The 17,921-nt window shown below is 43.0% G+C and overlaps 1 protein-coding gene across 20 annotated transcripts in view; it reads left to right on the top strand.

Moving 5' to 3' along the window:
* Positions 1-17,921, top strand: part of LIMCH1 (LIM and calponin homology domains 1) — a 349,588-nt gene that overhangs the window by 270,924 nt on the left and 60,743 nt on the right. For 9 of the 20 annotated variants that reach the window (XM_059067026.2, XM_059067024.2, XM_059067023.2 and 6 more), the window contains 2 exons: positions 11,996-12,031; positions 17,247-17,373. In XM_059067026.2, the coding sequence (XP_058923009.1) occupies positions 11,996-12,031; positions 17,247-17,373 (163 nt within the window). Of the gene's footprint in view, positions 1-434; positions 738-3,833; positions 4,077-4,594; positions 4,925-6,564; positions 6,657-6,768; positions 6,881-7,318; positions 7,580-11,995; positions 12,032-17,246; positions 17,374-17,921 lie in introns of all 20 variants that reach the window. The other 11 variants (XM_059067018.2, XM_059067017.2, XM_059067016.2 and 8 more) reach the window with 3 other exon arrangements.

Below are 17,921 nucleotides of genomic sequence, written 5' to 3'. Positions count from 1 at the left end.
AGCATTCCTCCAGATCAGTTTCTGAGTAGCTCAGAGTTTTGCCCTGTCAGTCAAAATAAACTGAGTACCTATTGGGTACATTATTAATGTGCCAGAGAAAAAATAATAACAAAATGCTTCTTACTTTTCCCAATTTCATGAAAAGAATTTGGATTGTCACTTTCAGAGCCATTTAGGATCCTGCCTTTCTGATGCTGATGGGGCCCTGCAAGTTAAATGAATTTGTAGTATTGCTAGTAGCTGACTAAATTCCAGGTTTTGAAACCCACCCTAACCCTGCTGCAACTCTGGACTAAAGTAGTAAACATGTCATCTGGACTAATGATATTGAGAAGACCTTTCACTAACAAGACAGTTGGCTGCCTGGAGATGGGGATTTAAAAACTGTTTTGGTCTGATCACATGTGGAGTTCCATTTAATTTTGCTTTATCAGTCAAAAGCAATTAAGTGATGAGAAAGAAGCTGTTCGAGATATTATCCTTCGCAGAGAAAATCCTTTCCTGATCCACCAACACAGAAGAGATTCAGAATCAGAAGATGAAGTTGCATGTCGACTGCCTGATCTTGAGAAAGATGACTTTGCCGCCAGGAGAGCAAGGATGAGCCAGACCAAGCCAATGGTGCCACTGAATCAACTCCTCTATGGGCCTTACCGAAAAAAAGAGGCAGAGAAATCAGATGGCAGCAAGCAACCCTCAAAGGGAATCTCAGAAAAGAAAAGTCTAGAACATAAAAGGTGTGCTGTGTGTGTGTGTGTGTGTGTGTGTGTGTGTCTATGAAGGAGAGAGAGAATATAATTCGGCAAAGGTGATATGTATCAGGGTTTCCCTGGTGGCGCAGTGGTTGAGAGTCCGCCTGCCGATGCAGGGGACGCGGGTTCGTGCCCCGGTCCTGGAAGATCCCACATGCCGCGGAGCGGCTGGGCCGGTGAGCCATGGCCGCTGAGCCTGCGTGTCCGGAGCCTGTGCTCCGCAACGGGAGAGGCCACAACAGTGAGAGGCCCGTGTACTGCAAAAAAAAAAAAAAAAAAAAAGGTGATTTGTATCAAAGCTCCCCATTCCTCTGTTTCCTGCCCTAATTACATATAATCAGTAATGGTGGTTTATTTTAAAGTGGAACCCCAGATATCCAGTCTCTCTGAAGTTCAGATGGCAGGGAGTAGAATGGTCCTGTCCAAAATAGGGCTGAATTCACCAAATAAATATGGAGCTCAAGTGTGCAGATGTGCTATATGTGGGCACATCACCACATATGGGTGCTGGTGTCAGAGACGGGCATTATTGGCATAAATAGACATGTGCTACTGCTGATCAGGGAACAGCCACCTCTCAAGGTTGCTCCAGTCCATCCCTAGCAGGCAGAAATCATAGTTATTCCTTAGCTATGACACCTTCTATCTTATTAGCACCTTTGAGATATGGGTGAAAAATGAGGCTTGCTGTTTCTTCCCTCACACCAACATGATCACCTAGACATCTGATGATGGAGATTTCTCATTTAAAAATCCTCAAATATATAATACACTTCTATTTGTTCTGTCATAGAAATTATTATTATTATTATTATTTTTTGCGGTACACGGGCCTCTCACTGTTGTGGCCTCTCCCATTGCGGAGCGCAGGCTCAGCGGCCATGGCTCACGGGCCCAGCCGCCCCGCGGCATGTGGGATCTTCCCGGACCGGGGCACGAACCCGCGTCCCCTGCATCGGTAGGCGGACTCTCAACCACTGCGCCACCAGGGAAGCCCTGTCATAGAAATTATTTTTAAGTGAGTTTCCTTTTCCCAGCTTTTCTCCCATCTTCTTAATTAGGGAAAGGAAAGCTTAATGAAATGGAATTTGGACAGTGATTTGTATCCTAAGAGGGATATGAATTCATTCAAGCCATCAGCCTGCTAAATTTCAGTGTACAGAGTTCATCATTCTTGCATTTTTCCTTACATCAAAATCAGAGTTTGCATCTTTATTATTTAATTGCCATATTTTTGCCTGTCACTTAAGAGGTTTGTAATCTATTGAACTAAGAATATAAATATCTAAACTGTGTTTTACACAATTAAAGTGGTTCTTTGGGCAGAGTCATTGAGATCAGTGAAGCAGTTAGTGTTTTTTATTTTTTTATTTAGGAAGCACCAGGTACAAAACACATGAAAGATCTCTGGATATAGAACAGGGATTTGAGCATAGAAGACCCGGCACATTTTTTTATAGGACACATTCTAGCTTCAGGAGGCTCTTGGTCTTTGCAGTCCTTGTTGGCATGCCTTGTAACAAACCGTTCTCAGAGGGCCTTGTGGGAGGGATCATTTGTTGCCAGTGAAACAAAGACTTCTGGATAACTGAGTAGCATCAAGGCATATTGATGGGGATCAGCAACTTGAGTTAGGAAAAGGAGTAGCTTTTGTATCTCCCTTTTTTCCTTTCTCCTGCATGCAATTTTAATTCCTGATATTTCCAGCCCCATTTGTCTGTTGTCACCTGACTCTGTGTTTGGGGACACAGCTCATGATCTCTCTAGAGAGCTTCAAAGAACTGATGAAAAAAAGAGGGCTCCCTGGTGGCTCTTTGCTATGCCCTCCTTGATCCCCTTCCCCAAACTAAAAGTAAATAGAAAATTCTGTCGCCTTCCTATTTGCATAGGCTCTGTAAATACACCAAGTCATCCAGGTAACAAAAGAATGCTTCTTGGTTTCCTGGCTTGGAAGATTTATTTTGAAAAAAAATGAATAGCCTTATTTATGTATATTTCTGAAATTTTCTATCTCAAGAAACATATTTAGTTAGAAACTGACTTTTTTTTTTTTGCGGCACGTGGGCCTCTCACTGTCGTGGCCTCTCCCGTTGCGGAGCACAGGCTCCGGACGCGCAGGCTCCGGAGCCATGGCTCACGGGCCCAGCCGCCCCGCGGCATGTGGGATCTTCCCGGACTGGGGCACGAACCCGCATCCCCTGCATCGGCAGGAGGACTCTCAACCACTGCACCCCCAGGGAAGCCCAGAAACTGACTTTTAATGTGATATAATGTTTATGCATATAGATGCCACAACTTTGGTTTAAATTATGATATTGTCAACATTAGCCATCTAACGTTCATTTCTTAGGAAAACAATTGAAAATATCAGATTTAGCGTTAATAAAGATGAACAGTTATTGACACAAGAAACAAATGGGTATTGCCTCTGTGGATCCAGGTAAAGAGGATACCCTCTCTGTTCTTCAGGTTTACATTAGCCATACCTAATTAATGCTATCAGGAGGCAGAGACTGAGTTTGAACATTGAAACTTTCTATTCAGCATTGACCTAATCATACTTTCTGGCAGTATGAAGGTTTATGGTTGAGATGTTCAATATGTGAACAATGTTCCAACTATCTCCAAACTAATTCTAGAATTTGGATCATGCAGAACTCATTACTAACACTTTACTGCTGCAGTAAAAGACGTTCCAAGAAGGCTCAGGGATTCAATCAGAAAACTTGAATTCATTACAGTAATTTGAATAGTGTGGGAATTGGGCATCATTACTGTCAAACTGAAATCTCATTACCATTCTTAATAGTCTTTCAGCGAGCCCTGGCTTCTCTTCCTAAACTAAACTAGAGTCTGTCATCTGGTGGAAAAACTCTGTCTCTTTACAGTGTCAAAAGGGTAGCATAGACAAAAGTAATCAAGGCTGCAATTGATTCCATATTTTTGAGAAAGGGAGAGGTGCCTCCCTCATTCCATTCTGTCTTCAGCCTCTGAATTTCCATGCTTGATATTCTGTTTGTCTGCTCCCCTTCCTGGAGCCTGATTTTTCCAATAACGTGGGGGCCTGGATCAAATTGACAGAAACCAAGGCCCGACGGAAGAGGTGAAGTTGAGGGTGACCTGTATTGTGCGGGCTCAGGAGAGTGAACCTGTGGAAGAGGGCCTCAGGCAGGTGCCGGATCTTCACAAGGATGACCTGGCACAGCGCAGAATTCAGGGCAGGCTTGGCCCTCACCGCGAGGCTCCGAGCTTTGTCACGGTGGCCGATATAACAGAAGCTGACCGCGAGACATGGGAGAGGCTGAAAGTGTCAGGAAAGACGAGGTGTGTCATATTTTCCCCTGGTTTTCTCCTAACAGTGGTATCATTTAACTTTGAAGGAATCACTTATCCTTCTATCATTTTTTATTTTCATGGCCAGAAAAAAATGCCTCAAAACACAGAGCATATTCTGCATGAGTTGAAACTTGTTAATACTAAAAATTAGAAGCCACAAGGACAGGAATCATCCTCTTTAATTCAACTGATTTATGGTGAATGCTTGTTTTGATAGGCTTATTTACGTGTAAGGAATTTAAACTTGACTTTTAAATAATTTTAATTATTTCATTGTACCCAAGGTTTTCTTATGCCATCATTTATGATGTTAAGAAAGCTACAGAAACTTAAAGTGCTATTCACCTAGGCAAGAAAATGATCATTTCCTCATTTGATTGATTAGTGGAAAAGCAATTCTGCTTTAGACACTGAAGTGTTTTTCATGCATCCAGTATTTTTTCAAAACTCTTCATTGATTTTACTCACCTTAGAAACCTTTGGAACTAATTTCCGGTTCTGACTAGGGATGGAGATGTGGAGCACACGTGTGCCCCTGAGCCTTCACCAGAAATTAAAGCAGAAACTGCCATCCGTGATGACTTTGCCAGCCGCAAGGCAAGGGCTTATAAGAAAGCTTCCAGCCCTAGGCAAAAGTTCGTGCACTTTGGACCAGTGACAGAGATAGATCAGCAGACATGGAAGCGGCTCAGCATTGGCAGGGCTGGGCCGAAGGAGGATGCAGAGGGAGTCATCAGTCACAGCCACAAAATTCAGACGTACTCTGTGTCCCCTGCCTTGGCGGCCATGTCCAGTTTACAGGAAGACCACAGGCTTGATCCACAAAATGACTGCAGGTATTTTTTGCCATTACATGTGCAAGGAGATCTGCATGGGAATCACTGTTGCTTTTAAAGAGTTTGCTGAAGCACATTAAAGAAACCGCCAGAGATGATGTAGTTTTAACAGCCTCTTTTGCTGGTTAGCAAGAAGTAATGTCAGTAGATTTCCCCGTGGGGAAACGTGTGTGAAGTTAAATGACAGACATCCATTTTGATTCTGTTGTCACCAGAATCACTGCCTGGGAATGCCAGTAATTTTGGCAAATGATTCATCTTCCCTTGGCTGCATTAAGCAGTATTTTATTTGTTGGCAATACTGAACAAACTAGATGGAATATTTTAATGATACCCTTCATATTCTTCCTAAAGATATATTGATAAAAATCTGGGTTATCTATACCCTCCCTCTTTCTTATCCCACAAGGGAGAAAAAAATTGTTATTAGTGTCATTAAGTTCAGATTTTGGACATCTAAGTAGACACACAAAAAAGTAAACATCTCTCGCCCCGAGCTCCCGCCCAGTTTTTAACATTATATAACAGAACATGAGTGGAAAAAGACTCTTCTTTTGAGTGTTCCTATGAGTCAGGAGTTTCCGTGGATGAATCCCCATCCAAATTTGTGAGGTGTCACCTGGGAAAAGACCTCGTAGAGCTGTCACCAGTCCTCATCCTCACTGGAGGCCTTCCAGCTGTGAATTCCCAAGCCCTCTGTTGGGGATTTGGTTCTGCGGGCTGGTCTTTCTTCCATTAAGCAGGTATAGGGCATTTCTAAAGTTCTGGATTCTCCATGCGCTAGGTGTGCTTGGGGAAACTTAGCGATCAGAGTCCACTCTGCATCCCACTGTCTATGCAGGGCCCAGCAAACATTTATTTACTAAAAATTTGCTTTGCCACCTCCGTGTGAATTGCCTTGCTCCCCTTTGAGGTCCCAAACCACTACCCACACGTCCTCTTTTGCCTTTAGCTGAAGATGGTACTTAAGGTGAGGGTTTCAGCCATTTTTGGTAAGCTACTCAGTTTTCCTGGGTCTCTTCCAGGTATACATGTTATCACATTTGTTTGAGTTTCTGTTAAAAAATAATAATAATAAGATTCTGGATTCTCCCAGGAAACTCCACTCCACCTGCATGGTGGGAGCAAAGCAGAGCCCTCCACGGCAGGAGGAAATGCTCAGGACAGTCTCCTCCATGCCTTGTTCATGACATCCAAAGCATACAGTGGATGGTCCATGACATAGAGAGGGGTTTCTTTGGTTCCATACTGTGGATGACACCCTAGAGGCTGTCAATAGAAATAACCCTAGTACACCAGAAGTGCACTGCTGGGGTTTCAGAGGCTGATGGGGACCGGGGGTGGAAGGGGTAGGACTAAGAAATTAGTAAGGAATGCATCCTTGAGTCCTTGACTACTAAGGGGCCATCACTCAGCCCCGTGGTGGCAGAGTCAGCCTAGCCTTCTTTGACTTCCTCAGGCCCTTGCCAGGGTTCATATTCTATTATCTCATTCTGAGTATGTCATCCTTACTAACCGGCTTCTGGAATAGCAACCGAACTTTCTCTCTTAACCTTTCAGTCTCAGTGACTTTCATTGTCTCCTTTCCTAACTCTCTTGCCTCTTTCCTCTCGCTGCCAATGCTACTTGATCATCAACAGAATAGTGACGTCTGGTGTAGATGACCGTTGTAAAAGGGTCTGCCGGCTGGCTGTGGTGCCGGAATCCCAGGAAGAGCATAGCTGCAGTTTAGGTGAGTGCCCGAGGAGGACAGAGAAAGGTGAGGATGCGAAGGCTGACAGGTGGGCCCAAGGCCTCTGGTGGGAATTCTTTCCTAGTAGTAAAGCTGTCCTGTCTGGCTTTAGTTACCTGCAAACAGCTGCCGCAGGATGGCAAAGAAGCGACTGAAGGCGTTGTTCAAAGAGGTTCTGAGACGGTGCCAAAGGCTGAAAGATCCGAGGAGAGCGGCCAGCCACTGTGAGCGCCTCGCCCGCTTTCCAGGGTGCGCTGCCTCTGCTGTTTGTGGCTGCTGGGTCCCCCAAAACAGCTTAAAGCCACAGTATGCGCTTGATGACTGATGTGGCGTGAAGCCCCTTAAAGGAACGTGCCCATCCCAGGGTCAGAGTTCTGCTTTCAGTGCCCTTCCTGGGTAGAGACTTTAGACTTTGCATGTGGTTGGGTGCTGGCCAGATTTCATTCTCAGGAATCATGAACACACCAGAAAGGGAAACCCATTCCCATGTAAGTATCAGCTGCATGATGGAGGTCCAAGGTATTAACCCTCAGTTGCTATGTGTGCTGCTGCCTCTGTGATCACTGGCTTCTTCCGTCTTGAGTTAATGCCAAGCGAGTGACGCTACTGAAAACATCTTTAGCAATAAGTGCCCTTTGACTGGCTGGACTGATGTGCCCTAGTTCATGTCCTCTGACCTCTGAATGGGAGGCTTCAGAGAGAGAAGAGAAGTCAGAGAAGATGACAGCTCCTGCCTGGCGTGGCAGCGGACTGAAAGGCCAAAGAAAATTGTGTGATTCGCAAAAAGATGACGTGATGGCCAGGAGAGCTGGGATGTCTCTTAGACACATTGGATCCAAGCTAAACGAGTTCCGTCCAGTTCCATTTGCAAAGCAACGCATTGTGGAGGAATCTGTCAATGGTCCACCAATAAAAGATAAGAGGTCAGAAGATTATCCTAAGCTGTTTTGACTTTGTTTCTCCAGTCTGAGCCTTGATACATGCTTTGAATGTATCATTAATGCTTTATGGTGTATCAGTGCCACTTATCTGCTATTGCTAGCAGAAATGAAATGATTAAATGACTGGCCTAGTCTGCCAAGATTTTTTTTTTCTTTTTTTGCATGTGAGCAGGTGTGGAAAGAATAGTTCAGTTGTGAATTGTCCTATTAAACATTCTTTCTGACTCTCATTTTGTGGGCAGCCTAAATGGGAAACTCTTTTATTTCTTCCTAGCTCACAGAGGAGCCATCGGGTAAAGGAGTTGAACTTCTTTCTGACCTACTTGATTTTCATTCTGATTCCAGGAGGGTCTTCAGGTCCAAAGAAGATATATACCACTTATAAAATTAGTTTAATTTTAACATTAGCAAATAGTGCTTTCTAGAGGTAGGATTTCCATTCCGTGCTCTGACTTGATTTAAAATGAAGGTAGGGAATATATTAAAAAGGTAATCAACAAGGACCTACTCTATAGCACAGGGAACTCAATATTCTGTAATAACCTATATGGGAAAAGAATCTGAAAAAGAATGGATGTATGTATATGTATAACTGAATCACTTTGCTGTACACCTGAAACTAACACAGCATTATAAATCAACTATCCTCCAATGTCAAATACAAATTTAAAAAAATAAAGTGAAAGTAGGGAAATAGTAATCCTGGGGTTTTTGGTCTGGTTTCAGGTCCTATATGTTGAAGCTTCTGTTGCTATTTAGTAAGAGTGATAGACTTTTGTGAAAAGTGTGGTCTGCCTGATCAGTGCAGGGCAGAGGAGTAAGGAGTGTGTAGCGTAATTAACGCTCCACTGTAAAACAGGAAGTGATGAAGTTCTGCTTCACAAAGGACCTTGATGGTAGTGGGACAGAGGGTAGAGTGGGCAGTAAAGAAAATCTTAAGTAATCCCCCAATTTTAAGATTAATACCCTAGCCATCGTTACCATCTGGATTTAATGTATGTTTTACATTTTTCTGAATCATACTCCTGCCATAGGAGAGGCTTATTGTAACACTGGTTTCAGGAAGGAGGAATAGCCACGCTCTACTTTATAACTGTTACCCTTTCAAAGTGCTTCTGCCCCCGCCAGCCTGCCTTCTCCTGGGAATTCACAGGTAGGTTGAACGGCTGTTGGCTCCAATTCACAAATGGGAAGCCTGATGTAGAGAGAAGTTACACCTGGATCACACCTGGATCCCAGCAGGTGAGGGCAGGTTAGTGAGAGAGGGACAGCCTTGCCACCACGCTCACTCTCTCCCCAGATGCCCTGATGTGATGCCGGACCCTGCATCCATGGGCTGCCGGAGAGCAGTTAGCACGAAAGGAGAGAAGGCAGTGAGGCCTATAGGCTGCCTACTAGAACATTCTAGGCGGCCCAGTTACTCACTTCTCACACAGCCTTTGAGACTAAGCAGCTTCTTCTGTATTCTACAATAAGGAACGGAGGCCCTGGTCTCACACAGCTGGTAATCATAGATCCAAGATCCAAACCCACCTCTGTCTGAAGGGGGAGCCGCCGTGCCACGCCAGCGCATTACCTACCAGGTTACCAGAGGAAACTGTGGCGGTCTGACGACTTCCCTGTCACTTGTATCCGTCCCTCTATCTGTGATTTGGGAAGAGACCTCTTTATATTCACATGGGACTGAATGGCTGGTTTGAGCATAAGGAGATATAGTCAGATTAACTCTATGATTAACTCTGTAATTGTGTGATTGAGCAAGCACACACCTTGGGAGTTCATGTTTCCTTTCAACAAGTATTTACTGAGTAATTACTATGTGTAAAACGCTGTGCTGGGTGCTGGGGGATAATCTTAAATGAGCAGCAAACCCATTTTTCCCTCTCACTTCAAATGAAGCTTATGCTAGTTCACAATATGGCTAATCATTGATCCTGAAGTGCTTTATTAGTGCTGAAAGTTACATAAACACAATCAATAGGTGAATAGAGTATTCTTTTGGTCTTTCCAAATACCGCCACCATCACAATTAAACTTTATTAATTGCTTTTTTTTTTTTTTTTTTTTTTGGTAGGATGCTTATACCAACTGTGATTAGTCTGGCCAGTTTTGTACTTGATAGTCTGTCTGTTGACTGACCTACTTTGCATTTTTTTAAAAAAAAATCTCTTTGTTAGTGATTTTTTAAACTCATCTTTACTTTTCTATTTTCCATAGGACAACTGGGAAAATCATTTGAAGCCCAAACTTTAATTATCTTCTCCCTAACAGCAAAGGCAATTCTGATGAAATCTGTGCCCTCTTAAAGCTAATAAATTAGTCTGAGGGGAAATTTCTTAAACCCATATGTATATAGTAAACAGATAAATGAAGGTCATCTTCAGAGACTGCACTATTCTTTTCAATTTCCAGAGCATCCAATAAGTACTTATTGAGGGCCTAGTCTGGTCACTGTTCAGAGAGCCCCAAAAGAAAAATCCCTACCATCATGGGGATATGTTGCAGTGTTAATCTATATTTGTTGGCAGAGCTGTCCACGAAATGCTGTTAAGTGTTTTGTGTAGAAGCGATTTAAATTTAAATATATCCTGCATGCAGCAACATAGCTGAACCTCATAAACGGAAGCCAAGCTCAGAGGAGTCCATACTGTATAAGTCCATTTATAGAGCACAAAACTCAACACTAATCTGTGGTTTGTGAAAATTCATCAAGGTGTGTGTGTATGGTCTGTGCACTTTCTATATGTATATTTTACTTCAGTAAAACATGAATTAAAATATTCCAATAGACACAGAAATACATACCAACTGTTAATTGATCATTCCTAGATTAGCCATCCATTAAGAATAACTTCTCTCCTCGCTTCCATAGATAATTTAGAAAACACTATATTTGAATGTCTATTCTAGTAGGCCTGTTAATTAACTGGGAAACATTTTACCTAGGCTTCAGAATTAACACTGTTAATTCTGGGTAGAATTAACACTGATTATGCCCTCTTTCTTGATGTAAAGGAATCCATCTGCCTCCATGCAGTGATGGTTTTGGAAAATTGAGGCTATTTATTAATTTAACCTTTAGCACCTTCTGAAACGATTCCCCAGAGAAACAGAAAATGGGTCTTACTTCTGGAAGAGAGACATTCACAAACACTTTCCTCTTCTTGATTTTGGCCATTCCAACAGAAACTTTGGGTTTTTAACTAGTGTGGTTGCCTTCACTGTGCATGAAAATAATTATTAGTGAATCAGACTGTTGTAGAATGATGAAGGCATCAGAGAGAAGGGCGTATGTGTGTGTACACACCCATGTGCTTTGGAGTGTTTTCTCTAAGATCATTGGAAGTAGAAATCACTCTTTTCCCTATAAATTGTTATAAACTGAACACGGGATCAGGTAATTTTTGCTGAAAACCCGCAAATTTAATTTATTGGACTGAAAGCAGGACATTTTTTCTTTACTCAAAAAATTCTTTGTACGCCATCAGAATGCATGAATGAACAGCCTTTCGGGGCATAGGGAAGAACCTTCTCTTAATATTCTCCTTTGCTGAAATAGTCATTTGTGGGAGCTGCTTTTTTTAAATGTGCTTAAAATATGCCCTCATAATGTTCTAGTTTTTATTTTCTAATTTGACCTTTTTTCTTTGTTTTATCAGATGCATTAAAACTTAAAATGCCTATATCGAAGAGGGTACAACTTTGTAGATCTAAATAATCAGAAGAATATAAAAGATTGTTTTAAAAGAACTTCATTTTTTTTAAGTTGTGGAATATCATCCACGTCTGGTTTTGATTAAGGCTGCCAGTTTTCTAGGAATTGTGGTTTTTGTCAAATGCATGCGGAAGGCACTGATTGGGGTTCTGTTTGGAGCTCTGGTTTGCTTTCAGAAAACTGCAGAAACACTCTTTGATGTTATTTGTGCAAATGCATTAACACATCAGGGAAAGGGTCAGTAAGTGTGTGCTTCTATGCTGGGTGTCCATTACAGCCCATTACTCTGCACAGAAAGGCAAAGAACAGTTCAACTGTTTGTGAACCATCTTAATACATGTTTGGGTTTTTCTAAGCTGCCTTCTCTAAACATTGTGGGTTGCACCTAAGCCTTTTTGTGTTTATATTCAACAGATTCTTTCTTTGTGGGTAGCATGGGGATTTTTTTCATTTCTCCTCTGGGTTTTACTACAAATTTTGCATTCTTCAGAAATGTCAAGACTTTTCTTTCCTTTTCAGCAGTTAATGAATATTACTAATTGTATAATGACACTTCTCTTCCAGTATGATCAGCAAAAAAGGTTTGGCACACATACATTTCACTTGTAGTTTTTATTTCCAGCTTGGTTACAGCATTAACCTTCTGTCTTACCAATCCTCTAATTATGTATTTGGTCTTGTAGATACGGACCGAGAACTCCTGTGTCTGATGACGCAGAGTAAGTTGTCTTGTATTTGTAGGAATACATTAATTACTAGCCTAAACTGCATGCTTCCAGTACTCACCACTAATTGAAATGCAATTAATATAACAGTGGATTGAAGAGCTAACTGACTCTTCTCTGCAGCCTCAGAGAAGCACTTGAAATTGGAATGCAGAACATATGTTCTGTGCAGGAGAGATGAATGAAAAAGCCACTGAAGCATGATTCTAATATGCAGCTGCTGCTTAAAAGTTAACATTTACTTTTTATAGACAGGGCATGTGAAAAATTGTTCTTATTAGCGTTCAGACGTTGGAACCCCTTCTGAACCACGGAATTGTTAAAAGGCTTTTCTGCGCTTTGCATTGAATTCTTGATATGTAAAGGCTTAGCCATGAAGTGGTCATTCTCATAGCTTCATTTTTTTTTAAGCTAAGAAAATAAATCCTAAACCACGAATGATAAATTCAGAAGCCCAGGTTCCTCCCAGGTTGGAATAGTATAAACTGTGGGATGCTTGAGACCAAGACGGGATTTCATTCAAGTTCCGTGGCGTAGTCAGGGGTCAAGATGTACAACATGACTTGGGCTGCCTCTCCTTGGTTTCCGCTCCTCTCAGAGATGCATTTCCCATCCCCGGCCTCACATCCAAATTTGAAAAGAATCCACTCTCTCCCGTTTGTGACCACATTAACTCCATTTCAAAAATGGATTTCTCATAGGCAGAGCCTTCTGAAACTGATATCCGAGGCAGACGTTTTCTTTGCAGAATGCTCAGATTTGAGAAACATGATTAATATCTCATTCCAACAACAGTGGCCCACTAAGCCTGATGTCTGTCCTCTGGGAGAGGGATTTTGTGGCCTCGTGGGAGTCTGGGCCATCATAAGACTGGACCCTAGTATTCCCTCCTCCTGTCTGCCTGGCCTAAGCCATAGTTTCAAGTCACCAAGTGAGGAATCTAAATAACAGTGTAGAACAGACAAATATCATTTCCACCAATGACAACGAGATCAGGCCACAATTTACTGTTTTTGAATTGTGCTTTTTCCATGTTTGTGTTCAAGAGGTCAGCTTAGTCTGTACTTCTGGCTCGAAGCAGTCTGACTCGTGTGCCAAGGGTATCAGTTTCCGATGTGTGATGCACAATTGCTTTGTGGCCTGACACATGGAACATTCACGTCTCAAAACCAAATTCAGCCGGAGCTTGACTGACTGCATGGACCTAAGTAGTCTATAAAATTGAGCCCTGGTTGTTGCTTTTAAAACCTACAGTGGCAGTATTTAACATTCACTGAAAGGAGGATTATATAAGATTGATAGGCAAAACACTTCTTTGATTTGGTTAGCAAAAACATTTTGATAGAATGGATTTACTCTTCATCATTGCAAAGCTGCTGTGCAATTTGCCTAATACAGATGTCTAAAAAGCCCTAAAAGCTGAAAGAAAGGAAGTTACATTAAAGAGCTTTTGAATTTTACCTGTACCTGAATATGAAACCTCACCCTCAGGAGAAGTTAATGATTTTTTAAAAGGGGTGGGAGTGGGACTTCTCTAAATTTACCGAAAAAGCAGCCTTATGGGCCAGGGTGAGTATACGGGGCTTCTTTTCCAAGGGTCTTATCTAGGAACATCCAAAGGGCTGAATTTCTTTCTTGGAGTAGACATAATTTATATGAAACCATGTGGGGAACAAAAAGAAAAGTTTATGTCAGGAGTTTTTTTTTTTAAACAGAAATTTATAATATGTTTTGTTCATTCCCCCACTATCTCCCTTTTTCAGAATCTTTAAGGACAACTATTGGCACAGGCTCTATTTGTTCATAATTGACGTATTCTTTTTTTTTTTTTTTTTTTTTTTTTTTTTTGCGGTTCGCGGGCCTCTCACTGTTGTGGCCTCTCCCATTGCGGAGCACAGGCTCCGGACGCGCAGGCCCAGCGGCCATGGCTCACGGGCCCAGCCGCTCCGCGGCATGTGGGATCTTCCCGGACTGGGGCACGAACCCGTGTCCCCTGCATGGGCAGGCAGACTCTCAACCACTGCGCCACCAGGGAAGCCCTGTTGACACATTCTTAAAATGCAACCCAATCAAAAAAAGATGTGCCCTTTAAGGAAAATGCAGGTCAGGGGCAGACCTCCACACAGGCAAACAGAAATTTCCACCTCCTGGCAAGCCACGAATGGCTGCATGGATTTAGTTTCACCTTCTTGCCCTTTACTTCCACATGCCTCCTCTCCCAGCAGTCCCCTCCGAGGAGGCTGGACACTGTGAGAGCCAAAGACCATTTTGTTCTTAATTCCCTTACCTTAGACTTGTGCCAGAAACAGTTTCCAGGCTCCCCTTGAAGTAATTTCATCCTGGCCCTCAGAAATGCCAACCCATCACCTAGAGAGGCTCTTGGGCCCTGCAGCCAGGGGCCCTTGTCCCAGCAGCCCAAGGGCACAGCCTGTTGTGCTGAGAAGCATAGCCTTGGTGCAAGTCCATTTAACATTTTGGAACCTAGCCTTCTGCAGGGTCCCCCACCCCATCCCTAGACATGCACTTCTTCATTTTGGAAGCTGAGTCCAACCTCTGAATTAGGGAACATTTTCTGAATGGTGACTCAGCTCATTTTCTGTCTACTGTTATCAGTTCTCAGCTTGCTTAGTTCCTTTTTTTGAAATGGTATAAAGATAATTCTCATAGTTTTATTATTTCTTTTTCGGGCCAGTTGGCTGGTGTTTCTTTAAAAAAAAAATCTAGGAAAAAATAGTACTTCCTGGTATATGAGAAGGAAGGCAAGTGTTTCTCTTTTTATTTCACTAACCAGCTTTTGGCCACATTCGGGCTGAGGTAGTTAGAACTTCATGGTGGGAGCAGAGGTAGGAACCCGGGACAGAAGAAGGCAATTCAGAAGGCCTTGCTCGCATCCTCTCCATGCCAGTCGAGTGAGATAAGCAATTCTCAAATCCTGGAGAAAGCTGCCATTTTCTTCCCGGGGTCCCAAAAGAAGTCCTTGCTCTATGGCCACCCACTGTGGCCTAAACCAAAATTCTGCCCTTTAAAAATTATAGATGGCAAAACTGAAGGAAGGGACCTCCTTCCTCTCCCACAATCTGCCAACTATTTAGTAGATTACAAGAGAGTCCCAGCTCAGAGGAGTTTATATCTTCTAAGACCTTCACAAAGCCTGTAAAATTGCCTTAAAAGATGAACTGACTGGGGCTTCCCTGGTGGCACAGTGGTTGAGAGTCTGCCTGCCCATGCAGGGGACACGGGTTCGTGCCCCAGTCCGGGAAGATCCCATATGCCGCGGAGCGGCTGGGCCCGTGAGCCATGGCCGCTGAGCCTGCGCGTCCGGAGCCTGTGCTCCGCAACGGCCACAGCAGTGAGAGGCCCGCGTACCGAAAAAAAAAGATGAACTGACTGAATCAGACATATTTAAAGGTAAGACTTTTTTTAACTCTGAAAGGAAGAATGTTTGGTCCCTTTCTGGAAAGCTCGTTTAAGGGAATTTTGATCCATGAAGTTTAAAAACCGTGGGTTAGACTTTTCTACCTAAGTCTGCAAATTCCTAAATCTTCCTTAAACCACATTAATAAATAGCATAAACTAGGTGAAAAATCGCAGCCCCTCCTCTCTTTTGAGGGCTACAGTTTATCTTTCAGGAAGGTCCAGCTGCCACAATCAACACTGTCCCCTGAGTTTGTGGACAGCTCCTCACGGTGGTTTGTCACATTCATGCAAATAGAAGCCTCAGATTAAAGAAAGTCCCTTGGTGCAGATTATTAGAATACTCTTGGGGAAAGCAGATTACAAGTGCAGTCCTCAGCAATCTTAGGTCAGACTCAAATTGTGCAACATCCAGAGAGGGGAGAAGCACCCACACATCCATGCAAGTTCATTTAGTGGACTGAAATGAACGTGGGCAGCCATTGCTTTGGGGTCATCTTCTCCTTCCAGAGAGCCGCCTGCTAAGGAACCCAGTAGCATCCAGTGATGCAGCTGCTATGCAATGTCTGGCCATGAGGATGACTATTTTGGACATCACTGATGATGTCTGGAACTAGTTGGTGTCTCAATGCATGGCTTTTTTTTTTCTTTGTGTTAAGCTGGCTTCAAAAATGGACTATCAGTCTTCTGTTCTTAAACAGCCCTCCACTTGATTTGAGTGCTCTATAACCCATTTGGTTCCCAGAGCTAGTCATTTGTTTGGGAGCAAAAAAAGGGAAGATTTTGCTTTGGTTTTTATTTCTATTTTCATCTTGCTGCTTCAGCTTTCGTTGTAGCAAAGGTCTACATAAGCATCGCAGGAAAGGCCCTGTGGTCTTGCCCAACATTTAATAAGCTCCTATAGACTATATCAATTATATGAACAGCCTAAAGGTTTTTAAAAATTGCTTTTCCAATCCTTTTGCTTTTAAAAGAGTAAATTCAGAGGTATCCTGACAAAAATAAAGTGAAATCATTGTGAGAATTTTAGGATACAAAATATATACTGATTTATATATTTTATCCTTTAATCTTACCATAAAATATTTTCTTGATTCCAAGATGCCATCAACACACTATCAATTTACAGACAGTTTTAGAGGACATAGAAATAAACCACATCAAACGTATGTATCATTAACACACAGCTGTTGGATAAAACCAAAATTTAGAAAATACAACAGGAAAAGGTGGTGCCTTAGGCTTGAAGCTGTATGATATATTTTTTTTTCTTTTTGAAAATGGAGAAATTGCCTCAGTTAACGGAGAAAGCATTTAAGCCAGCTTTTTACACAAAGAAGCATTTACTGAAATAAAGTTTCACTTCAGGGGACGCCACTCTCCCTCCCTATAAATTCTCCCCAAGTTATACATTTTAACTCTCTTCATTTTACTTTCTAATACAAGTGAGACGAGCCCAGAGCTTCAAATACCTTTTTCTAGCCCTTTACTTTAAACATATATTGACCCCTACATATAAAATTAGATTGGCCTGATTCTCCTATCACTGAAGACAAAGATGGTCACATTTTCGCTTTTTGCCGCAAAAGGAGAAGAGGTGAGGCTGCTAGAATGCCCGCTGCTGCAGGCCGAGGGATGAGTAGACTGCAAATCACGCTGCTGCCTTAAGCTGCGGAGGGAAGGGGGCAGTTTTACCAAACGCGGTAGCGCCCCGACGCGGCGGGACGCTGCAAATGCGCGGAGGCTTGCGGAGCACTAATCCCTGTCCACGGTCGTCTTCCCTGTCCACACGCAGGAGCACGAGTATGTTTGACGTGCGGTGTGAGGAGGAGGCCAGGGTGCAGCCGCACAGCAGGGCCCGCCAGGAGCAGCTGCAGCTGATAAACAACCAGCTGCGGGAAGAGGATGACAAATGGCAAGATGTGAGTGCCGTCCAGGGCCGTGGGCAGCGGGGGGAGACTGCCTGCTGGGCTGTAGAGGCCCTTTGGAGCAGAAAGTCAGGCGGGGCTGGAAAATCAGACTTGGGCTGGAAAGCCATGCAGAGGAAGGGGTCCCCTAGAGGGCTTCAAACGGTGACACAGTCCATGTGAGCATTAGGGGGAAAGTACCCTTGCTGAAGTTTGGCCACAAGAAAGAGGGGAGCAGAAGGGAGGCAACTGGCATGGGCTGCAGGATTGAGGAGGGACTGTCTTTTGAGACTACATATTTGGAATCGACGATGACAATGATAATTGCCAACATTGAAAGCGTACCAGTAACAGGTACTGTTCTAAGTACCTTGCATGTAATCATTCTTTAATCCTCTCGGTAATTCAATGAGCTAGCAACTATCATTGTCCTCAGTTCTACAGATGAGTCCCAGAACAGCTAAGTAACTTGTCCAAAGTCACACAGCGAGTAAGCAAGAGAGCCAGGATTATAACCAGTAAGGAAGGCTCCAGGGCCTGATGGGAACCTTGGGATCATCTGT

This window comes from Kogia breviceps, chromosome 6, assembly GCF_026419965.1.
Source record: "Kogia breviceps isolate mKogBre1 chromosome 6, mKogBre1 haplotype 1, whole genome shotgun sequence".
In the NCBI taxonomy this organism is placed as follows: Eukaryota; Metazoa; Chordata; class Mammalia; order Artiodactyla; family Physeteridae; genus Kogia; species Kogia breviceps.
Note: the sequence above shows the minus strand (reverse complement) of the source record. Positions and strands in the feature narration are given on the sequence as shown.